At 34.3% G+C, this 10,893-nt stretch overlaps 2 protein-coding genes across 2 annotated transcripts; both read right to left on the reverse strand.

Moving 5' to 3' along the window:
- Positions 1–453: 453 nt before the first annotated feature.
- On the reverse strand, positions 454–1,122 carry LOC144549332 (F-box/FBD/LRR-repeat protein At1g16930-like). The gene has a single exon (XM_078298044.1). The coding sequence runs from the start codon at positions 1,120–1,122 to the stop codon at positions 454–456; it is 669 nt and encodes a 222-aa protein (XP_078154170.1).
- Positions 1,123–2,518: 1,396 nt separating this feature from the next.
- OEP80 (outer envelope protein of 80 kDa) lies at positions 2,519–10,597 on the reverse strand. Its single transcript, XM_078298174.1, has 17 exons — positions 10,192–10,597; positions 9,455–9,646; positions 8,685–8,778; positions 8,513–8,595; positions 8,331–8,428; positions 8,161–8,230; positions 7,955–8,048; positions 7,363–7,444; positions 6,947–6,982; positions 6,695–6,848; positions 5,778–5,921; positions 5,109–5,179; positions 4,961–5,039; positions 4,746–4,861; positions 4,337–4,484; positions 3,483–3,552; positions 2,519–2,905 (listed from the first exon to the last, which is right to left on the reverse strand). The coding sequence occupies exons 1-17, from the start codon at positions 10,480–10,482 to the stop codon at positions 2,751–2,753; spliced, it is 1,977 nt and encodes a 658-aa protein (XP_078154300.1). The 5' UTR covers positions 10,483–10,597; the 3' UTR covers positions 2,519–2,750.
- Positions 10,598–10,893: the final 296 nt, after the last annotated feature.

Here is a 10,893-nt window from a genome sequence, read left to right on the forward strand (position 1 = left end):
GGTTCAAGAAAAATAGAAGATGATAACTGAATAACTGGTATGTATCACTGTTCTTCTAGTCTATTTTAAGAATTCTCTACAGAAAGTTATGGATGTTCAAGTATGCACAGTTAATGCATTTATATTTTTATGTTTTTCCCTTAATTTATGAGTTTTTAGAGTTTTTATATGATGTTTTAAGGCTAGAAAACAGATGTAATATTATGTGATATAATAGATAATATTAAAGAAAAAATAATAAAAAAATTAGTTCCTACTTATAAAGTTTGAATATTGTTTGATTGATCGACATAAATTAAGAGTCTATATATTCAGAAAAATATCTCTTGAAAGTCTATTCATCCATATGATATTATGAGAACAGAGAACTCTGTTTTTGTGAAACAAACCAATAATTCATTCTATTGTGTTTAATATAGTCTAGTTTAGATTTCATAGCGCACTGCCAACTGCTCATTTGTATTTAATTCTTTCGTCAAACTGAATGGCACATCTCGAGGTTTCTAAAGAAGGCAACCCTAACAGCTTTTGCATTACCTCATCTATAATCCTTATTGAATCAAGGGATAATTTCTTGAGGCAGGGAAGGTTTAAAGACGTCGGCCTTATAGCTTCACCTTCCAAGTGTATTTCCATCTCCTGCAACGACTCACAGGAGAAGACAGAATCGGGAACTTGAAAAGAATAATTCTCTGTGAAAATATGGACAGATAGAAACTTGAGTTTGAACTTTGCTGCCTTATCAAGCCATGTAGTGGCAGGTTCGGGGTTGCTTCCTTCCTCATCCCATTTGAGTTTAAAAGAATCCAAATTTATTATTGGAGCACGGTGTTGAAAAACGCCATTAATAAAATTTGTGAATTTTTGTTGAATTTCAGAAATATCGTCTTCATCTTGATCTTCTAGGCGGAATTCATGAAAATCAAAATCGAGAACAGGTATAGATCGCCAGAGATTGAGGAATCTTTTGGATAGCAAGGATGTCTGAACAGCCTCCTTTGTGCTCAGCAAAGACAAAATGAGTATCAGCAAATCATCTCCCAACTCACTTAACATATCAACATTAACATCGGCAACTGCAATCTTTCTTCTCTTTTTTGTAGGGCTTTTAGTTGGATCCATGACTGCTGTTCCTGTCTGTGTATAATTAATTAAGACAATTAATGACTAATTAAGTCTTTTCAGATGCGATACGGGTCAGATAAACGGATAAAAGGGTGTCATTGACACCCCCTAGAAAGAACACAAAAATTAAATTAAATTCATTTTTTTATCTTGAAATAAAATAAAATTAAAAGAGTACCCTTAGACATAACCACACAGGTAAAACTGGCAGCCCTTACTCTACATTCAACACTAACTACAACAGATGAAAACCTTAGACATATATACACATATAGGAAGATATATAGGGGCTTAATCACATATCAAAAAAATATGATTGGCAGGTATTAAATATATACTAACCATAGTGGAACTTTAGTCGCCTGAATCAGTATAGATGCTTTTGTTTTTGTTTTTGAAGGTTAGTGTCTAACAGCCATCCAACATATGTATTAATAAGAAAAGTATTTACAAACAGTATAGATGCTTTGAAGCACAAGAGAAAAATAGCACATTTTTCTTCCACCTCCAAATTTACAATACAAGGCAGATTTCGACAAAAGAACTCGATCGTTTCAATAATGGAGATGAAGAAGGTTGCATGTGCTTTCCTTTTCATTGCTGCATCCGCCACTGCTGAAATGGTATCTGACGCACCCGCTCCTGCACCTATCAGTGGGGCCTTCTCAGTCTCTGCACCGACTGTCGGGACCCTTATCGGTGCCTCCATCCTCTTTTTCACCGCATATTACTTGAACTAAGTTCTTTCTAATTTATGGATTAGTTAAGAAAAATGTTGAGAAAAGAAAATTTATGAAATGGGGTGTGATGTATGTGGATCATATAGCTCTTTCTCGAATATTGAATAATCTCATCCTTGTAAGTGTTTATTAATATTTACTTGTTAGTTTATTAATAAAATGTTTGTTATTTAATTATTGTGCTTTTTCATTTGTTAATGAAATGATCAGAGGATCACTTTACTAATAAAGAGTTCATCACTTATCCTTTATTATTTAGATCCCATACTATATGTTCTAGTCAAAATAAACAAAAAAAAAAATTCATAAAATCCAACTTATATTTATGAGAATATTTGTTGTAATGGCGCATGACGAATCAGTTTTAAAATAATACCAAATCAGATAAATAATCTTTTTAAATTATAAAGAACAAGTTATCTGGCATGGCACATGATTTAAGAATTTGCAACTTGACATAATTACATGGAACCCTCGTACTGTAAATTTTAAAATGATTTAGAGAAAAAAAAAGTACAGTAATGAAGTAAACTTACCCGCATTGGCCAAAAGCAAAATAAAGCAGATAACTTAAAAAATCAATTTTGTTTGATGTTTTCGAGGGTATTTTTTAAAATTGTTACAACAAATAATAGCAGGTACAGAGATAAATGTGATATAAAAAAATTAACTGTACCAGCATGATAGTTATGTATTACATCAAAAGGAAGCTTCAACTTCAGCTTTTATAACCACAGCAACTTTTATTTTTTAGATCACATCTAAGACTTAAAAAAAAAAAAAAAAAAAGCACCAATAATGAATGAATCAAGTGCAAGGGCAAAATGGAACCTTAAGCAAAATCCCTTCTAGCTTGCCTATTCCTATATCCCGATACAAAAAGTGTTAATTCCGGTAACCAACACCAAAGTGGAACCTTCTAGCTTGTCTATCATTAAATGCATACTCCAGCCTCAATGGGCCCAGAGGTGAGTCTACCCGAATGCCAACCCCATACCCGTAACCACTGCCCGGTTTTCCCCTTGCTCCTGCTGGGTCACCTGTCAAACACGGACCCCACAAAAACAACAAAAATATTACACAATACTAACTTTTTAGATTTAGTATACCATTGTTCTGGTCTATCTTTCTATAATTAGTAGTGTGAGGCTATGATACTATCCATAGCGCAGATTGGTCCATACTATGGATCAATATTTTTGTTTTCAAAATCTAAATAATTGATCTAAACCATTCAACAAGATGTCCATATGAAAATGTACTTGTAGATCAAATTTTACATTTTTTTAGTATTTTTTTAGATAGGTAACATGTACTTGTATAAAGATTCTAGAACATTCAAAGGTAGTGATTTTCTACCTATCTAAAAAAATGGGTAAAAATTTTTCTTAGAAAATGAAAAATTTAGTCTGAAAATTTTTATATGAAAATTATGTTGAATGGTTCAGATCGACTGAGAACAAAAATATTGATCCATAGTACAGACCAATCTGTGCTATGCATAGTATCATAGCCTCACTCTAAATAGTATATACATGTATCAACCTAATACACAGTTATGAGTTATACTTGGTATGTATCCATTCCCTTTTTGACTTGTTTATGAGAGAAGCTTACCAGGCACTTTATGACCAGATCCAAGATCACTTCCGTAGTCACCAAAAACCACTCCTTCTAGTGGCCCGTACTACAAATTATAAATAAGGATTATATTTCAACTTGAAACTCATTAATAATGTCACATCTCTAAAATCCATTTCAAATCAAATCATAAGATAACCTGGTATGTTGCAGACTGATACAATACTTGTTAGATAGTACCGAACCAAGCAGTACCGAATCAGAATCCAAAAATTCAATGAGAGAGTTTTTCACAAGGGCCTCAGCATGAAAAGTTTTGGGGTTGATTATCAGTCTATCACAGTGCAAAAAGAACTGTAAATAGGGGTGCTCATTGGGTCCAGTTTTTTTGGTTTTCAACCGAACCAAAAAAGTTTCGATTAAATGGTTCAGTTTTTTGGTTTAAATGGATCGGTTTGGTTAAATTTTGTATTACTTAGGTTTTTTATATTTGGTTTGGTTTAGATTTTTCAAAACTGAAAAGACCGATCTGACCGAACTCTATATGGTTCAAATCCATGCTTTATATATAGTTATATAATGTATGTAAAATCAACAACTTATATTTTGGTTTGGATATTTTAGAACATCTACATATTTTGTATGGAATTGAGCAATGTATGTAATGTCAACAACTTGTATATATAATTCATAATTATTTTTATGATTATTAAATGTATTTGTGTATGTATTGAGTTTTGACCTTTTAAAATTTAATATCTCTTATTTCAGCTCAACCAAACAACCGAAATTTACTTTGGTTATTTTGGTTCGGTTGACAAGTATAATTCGGTTTTAACCGAATCGACCCAGTGAACACCCCTTTACTGTAAAGGAGCATCATGCCTTACCATACGGAAAGATACTTCACCACTGCCTACAGCATATGACCGACCGGACCCCACAGCTCCTTCCTCATATCCACGTACGCTGTTGGTGCCACCAATTGCAAATGCTTCATGAGGTGAAAAATTCCCCTCCACGTGGCCACCGGATCCACTGCAGAAAACACCAAGATAAAAATTAAGAGATCTTAATTCAGGTTTATAACAAACTTCTTCAAATATTGAAGCACACCAACTAAGAGTAGTCCTTTCCATTTTTAGTTTATGCAACAAAATAAGTTCAAGGGTCAAAGTGATTTGATCTAGGAAAGGAAGAACTTAAGAAAATTTAGTCACCATAAAAAACTCTTATTAGAAAAAAAAAGTAATACATGGAAGAACACAAAATAAAATATAATAAAATAAAAAAGAGTACCTAAAAAGGAAGCGGGCTGGGCCGACATCAAAACCTTGGCGAATACGGGCAGTTACTCGGTTGAAGCATAACCACTCAGGTAAAACTGGTAGCCCTTGCTCTACATTCAACACTAACTGCAACAGAAAAAAATCTTAGACATACATGCATAGACAGACAGGGGCTGAATCACAATTAAAGAAAATATGATGGCAGGGGTATTTAAACATACTAACCATAGTGGAACTATAATCGCCAGAATCAGTATAGATGCTTTCAAATTTTGCGAGGAGTGTGTCATCATACGGATTTCCACTGGAGTAGATACACAATTAATAAGCTGCTTATGCAGTAGTAATAAAGAATAGAGGGAGGGGGGCCCACCTGGCTGTAAGCTGGCAGTTGTAGAAATCTCTTATGATTGGCTCACCCTTGTCATCACGAGCACCCGTGTGCTTATGGAATACAACAAAATATATCATGACATGTGTCAGTTCAATACTCAAACAAATAGCAAAAGTTCAAAAGCCCTTGCACAATTTCTATTCATTTCACTTTCAAATACTATTAAGCTCCTCACTTTTACCTAGTAATAGAAATGGCTCATACAAGCCTATTGTGCAAGAGTGAGGCTATGGTACTATGCATAGCGCGGAATGGTCCGTACTACGGATCAATATCTTTGTTTTCAAAGTCCAACAAGTTGATCTCAACTGTTAAACATGATCTTCATATGAAAATGTACTTGTTGATCAAATTTACATTTTGTATAATTTTTTTACTACTTTTTAGATAGGTAGAAAATCACTTGATCTAAAAATTCTAGACCATTCAAAAGTGGTGATTTTCGACCTATCTAAAAAATAGTAAAATAATTCTAAAAAATGAAAAATTTAGTCTGCAAATACATTTTCATAAGGAGATCATGTTGAACGGTTCAGATCAACTGTTTGGACTTTGAAAACAGATAAATTGATCCGTAGTACGGAGTGCTATGCATAGTACCATAACCTCACTCATTGCACAAACATTTTTAAGGTATCTTGTAAGTACCTGGAATATTAAACCAACGGTGCCACTCCACTTAGGCCTGAAAGGTCGGCTATATTCTATCCCAGCAGTGACTCTACCAATTGTCAGGCCTAGATGATCTGTTCGATCACTTCCATGTACCAGTGTACCTGGAGTTCTTGAATTCTGATACCAACAACATAAAAAAATAAATAAACACAATATGAGAACAATTTGCTAATCATTTGGTAGTGACAATTTTTAATAAAATATGTCTTGTGTGATTTGATGGATTTATTTTAAAAATATTTCTTAATCAATACTACATAATAGTAAGGAACATGTGAGAAGGATTTGTTTGTTCAGTCCCATGTACCAGTGTATCTGGTGTCTTTGAATTTTTGTACCAACAACATATAAATTAAACACAATATGGGAACAATTTGCTAATCATTTCGTAGGGACAATTTTTAAGAAAATCTGTTTTGTGTGATTTGATGGGTTTATTTTAAAAATATTTCATAATCAACACTACATAATAGTAAGGAAAATGTGAGAAGGATTTGTTTGTTCAGTCCCATGTACCAGTGTATCTGGTGTCTTTGAATTCTGGAACCAACAGCATAAAAAATAAACACAATTTAACAAGAATTTGCTAATCTTTTGGGAGTGACATTTTTTAAGAAAATCTGTTTTGTGTGATTTGATGGTTCATTTTAAAAACATTTCATAATCAATACTGTATAACAGTAAGGAAAATGTGAGATCATCCAGAAAAGGGTCCTCTAATATGGATAAAATTCAAAAGTCTAGTGCCTACATTCACATAAATTTAAGTTGCGTCCCCCCCACTTCCACAAAATTTACTGTCTCAAATCAGAACAGATGGTACCAAGAAAAAAAAAACACTGCAATATACCTTAAAATAGAAACTACAAAGGTAGAAGTAATTTGCTAACCTGAACCATCATAGTTCGAGAGGTTCTTTTGTTGTCACCATCAATCCAAGGGTCGGTGTAATTAATGCGAAAAATGGAGTCTATCTGGCCTCTTTCTAGAGAGAGATTTAACTTCTTGTTCCTCCCAAACACATTTCGATGTGAATATGCAAAGCTGCATTTAAGTCAAATAAGCGGATCAAGACTACGAGTTTATAAATTTGGCCGAATGAAATAAACACTTTTAGGGGCAAAAAGGGAAATGCAAATTACCTGCCAATGAGTCCTGAAAGTGGCCCATTTGTAATCCTGCATAACAAATAGTATGCAACTGGAGCTTATAAAAATGACAATTTTACTGGAATATAATAATATAATAGAGGAGCGGGTTTTAAGTTCCCAATTGGGTAAATTACACAGTAACAACCCAAAAGTTACAATGATAAGAATTTTTACCAATCCTACAAATATAGAATAGAGCCAGGGAATAAAGTATCCCATTACACCTACAAAATATGATAATATCCTTGTTTAAACCATTTTTCTATTCCACTTGTTCAACAGAGAACAGCGAAAACATTTTTGGAAAAATGTTACAATTTGCATAGTGTATCTGAGGTATATATTATGATTTGCATGGTTTAGAATAAATAGATGATAACAAGAGTGCATTGGCACGTCTGACGTACCCACTAGAGATGCCACCACCAGCTGAGAAACCACCTGCAGGCCTTTCTACAAGGTTCATTACAAGATCTACTTTGCTAGAATCTAAACAATAAAACATGCGTAAGTTTTTAGAGCATCCGTACATAAAGAAACAAAAGTTTTCACCACAGGAATTAGAAAATCATATATATAAAAAGAAAAAGAGTAAGGCTACGGTACTATAAATAGTGTGGATTAATCCGTACTACGGTTAATATTTTTGTTTTCAAAGTCCAAGTAGTCAATTTGAACCGTTCAACATGATTTCCATATGTAAATGTACTTGCAAACTAAATTTTATATTTTTTAGAATTTTTTTACTATTTTTCTAGGTAGGTAGAAAATCACTCCTTTTGAATGGTCTAGAATCTTTAGATCAAGTAATACTCCACCTATCCAAAAAAATGTAAAATTTGATCTACAAGTACATTTTCATATGGAGATCATGTTGAACGGTTATGATCAATTGTTTAGTCTTTGAAAATGGAAATATTGATCCATAGTACGGACCAATATGCGCTATTCATAGTACCGTAGCCTCATTTACAGAAAAATAATGAAAGTCTTTCTGACCTCCACTTTGTTGGGGAATTATGGAGGCATCTTCCATAATTCCCATTGTCAGTATTGTCTCAGCGTCTCTCTGAACTTGTTCCCGGTTAAACACCTATTAATTTAACACAGATAAGAAAATAAGCTAGTTTCAGTTTAGATAAACCAATATTTTGTATATGAAAAACAAAAAATAAAATAAAGAGAGGATACCATTTAGTACAAACCTGGCCTTTCTTTGTAGTTAATTGTTGGAGTATGGTCTCTGGTTTTGTCTTACCAACAGTAGGTTCACCCCTGAAAAGAACATAATAATGTCAAGTGCAAAATAATACAGAAAGTATAACCTTCTATAAAATATATATGTGGGATATAAAAAATAAAAATAAAAACTTACGTTTTTCTATCAAGAAAACGAAGAATAATATTGTTAACCTCACACTCGGATACTTGCATCCTAAGCATGCCCCCTGACAGAATTTCAATACCTGTGAACTAAAAATAATAAAAATTGAAGGTGAATTAATTCCAGTATAGCAAAACACATAAAATTTATGAAAATTGAAACTGGGCACTTACAGCACCAAGTAGACCACGATCATAATACCAATCATTGATGGATTTTATGACTCGTTCAAGATGCCTTATGTTTACTATCTTCCCTGCATGACTTGACACAAGAAACTTTTAAATAAGGAGCCCCATTTCAGATATTCAGAGGTTTTTTGTAACTAATTTAACACAAATTTACCATATTGGTCATGGAAAGCATCTTGTAAGAACTTGGTTGGAAGATGATTTGCACCTTCACAGATCAACCCTCTAAATTCCTGGTTTGGCTCTACCTGTAAAAGCAATTAAATATTTTCAATCAACTCAATCAAGTCTACAATAAAACAATAACAAAAAGCAAAGTCAATTCACTACCAAAACTAGTGTGTTAAGAAACAAGGAATCTGATGCATGCAGATTATGGCCAGTAATAATAATAACTGTATATTAGAATGAGATGTCCCATTTGACCTTTATATTCTAGAGCATGCCATATAAAGTAGTGACCCCAGCAAAATTTAGTAAATTCATCAGAAAATACTAATTGACTAAACAGGGAATTGATGCAGTTGAGATATGCCAGTACTGTTAAATTTAATATTACAAAGTTAATAAATTGAAATAGAAATTACAGGACCTTCTGAATTTATATGAGAGCAAGTATCCAGATGAAACTGAATTCTTTTTATTTCTTAATAGAAGGCTATATCATATGAACATTAGTTTAATCGACATTTTGATTCCCTTCTATTTCTAGGTCAAACCAAAAATAAAAATATTTTATTTCCGCCACCCTCATAGATGGAAATGAATAATTCTAACCATTTTTACAAAATAAAGCAAGTTTCTCAGCTGAACCTTGAGCTCGGCAACAGAAGTCCGATCTCCAGATCAGGCATCAAAATCTATCATACACCGATTGCATCCAATTCCTAAAAATAAACTTTTGATTAAAAAAAAAAGATGTACCTGAAAGACGAGACGGATGCCATCACGGGTGTCAAAGGCAACGGGTACACAGGAGCGGAAGAGTCCGGTCTCTACAATGCGGGTCACATCCTCATCTACATCACGTGATGTCAGCGCTGTGTTCGCTCGGGATGCTCTCAATGCCTTCTTTGCCTCCTCTTCCAGGTCACTCCTCTCCAATGGCTCCCCGTCCTGTCAAACAATTTTCAACCAGGCATTACAAACTTTCTATTTTCTAGCCAGTAGAAGGTGTTACTGGTAATAAGGCCAACTACCCAGCATATAGCTCCAAGCAAGCAATTCTGTTTCAAATTTTTAACTTTTACCAGAATCCTAATAAAGTATATAGGCATAAATAATTCCCCAAATTTTCTTTGGAACTCCTAAGTAACTGTTTTGCATATAACCAGCATTGGGCTATTTTCAAGCCAGTAAGTGGTGTTACTAGGGGTAAACATTTTGATATAGCAGTTTTTGATTCATGCAGCACATGAGTCATATGCAGAGCTGCTTTGACTCTATTGTCCATGTGTTGCATGAATTAAAAACTGATCTGTCAAAAAATTTACCCTGTTACTAGTAATTAGGCTAATTACCCAGCATATAGCTCGCAGCAAGCAATTCTGCTCCAATTTCTAATTTTTACCCGAATTCTGGTAAATCATTATATAGGCATAAATTTTGAAATTCTAACTTGTAGATGTACTGAAACAAAAGTTTAAATCATAAGAGCTCACCTTAGTTCGTACCAAAACCTCGCTAATCAGAATTCTCTCTTCTTTAAGTGTCATACTTTTGGGGTCCTGGTTCTGATCGGATATCGCTAACGCGAGCTTAGGTCGAAGCTTTTGGTTTAGGGTCCTCACATAGCATGCAAGGGCAGACTGGACCGAGTCCACGAAGCAATCCAGGCGGAGGCGTGCGAATGGGAGAGCGGATAGGATAGGAGGCACTGGAGACGGAGCGAGCGAAGGGACTTTGATGGAAGAAGAGATGAAACGCACTTCTTTGTTCTTCGTACGAGCCATGGAGAGAGGAGTAATGTTAGTGTTAGGGTTTTGAATTTGGAGAGGGTTTAAGGTTTACGCCATTGGAGGTGGAGGTTGGAGAAAGAGGAAAGGCAATGTACCCTATGAATTCATTTCACCTGAGGAGGTAACAGAAACTTTTCGTTTATATATGGATCGTTCGATCTTCTTTCCACGAATATTAAAGATAGCTGGATCGGTCCGGATTCTGTTTGGACGGTCCTGATCTAACCTTAGATATTATGTTACTACAGAGAATATGGACTCGGTAGCGTCTAAAGGGGAAATGATGATTCTCGTTCGAAAGTCGGGGAAATGGAGGGGACTGGTTCGGAGGAGTAAATATTTTAACAGTGTAGTATTTACTTCATGCAGCGCACAGACTATGAATCAAAACAGGACCGCATTTGG

The sequence above is a fragment of the Carex rostrata genome, chromosome 35 (assembly GCF_964058835.1).
Source record: "Carex rostrata chromosome 35, lpCarRost1.2, whole genome shotgun sequence".
Lineage (NCBI taxonomy): Eukaryota > Viridiplantae > Streptophyta > Magnoliopsida > Poales > Cyperaceae > Carex > Carex rostrata.

Coding starts and splice junctions, on each gene's coding strand:
- OEP80 (XM_078298174.1), bottom strand. CDS start 10,482: ATGGCTCGTACGAAGAACAAAGAAGTGCGTTTCATCTCTTCTTCCATC. Junction 6,983..7,362: donor GGTGGTGGCATCTCTAGTGG/GTACGTCAGACG, acceptor TTTGTTATGCAG/GATTACAAATGGGCCACTTT. Junction 5,922..6,694: donor CTCGAACTATGATGGTTCAG/GTTAGCAAATTA, acceptor TGTTGGTATCAG/AATTCAAGAACTCCAGGTAC.
- LOC144549332 (XM_078298044.1), bottom strand. CDS start 1,122: ATGGATCCAACTAAAAGCCCTACAAAAAAGAGAAGAAAGATTGCAGTT.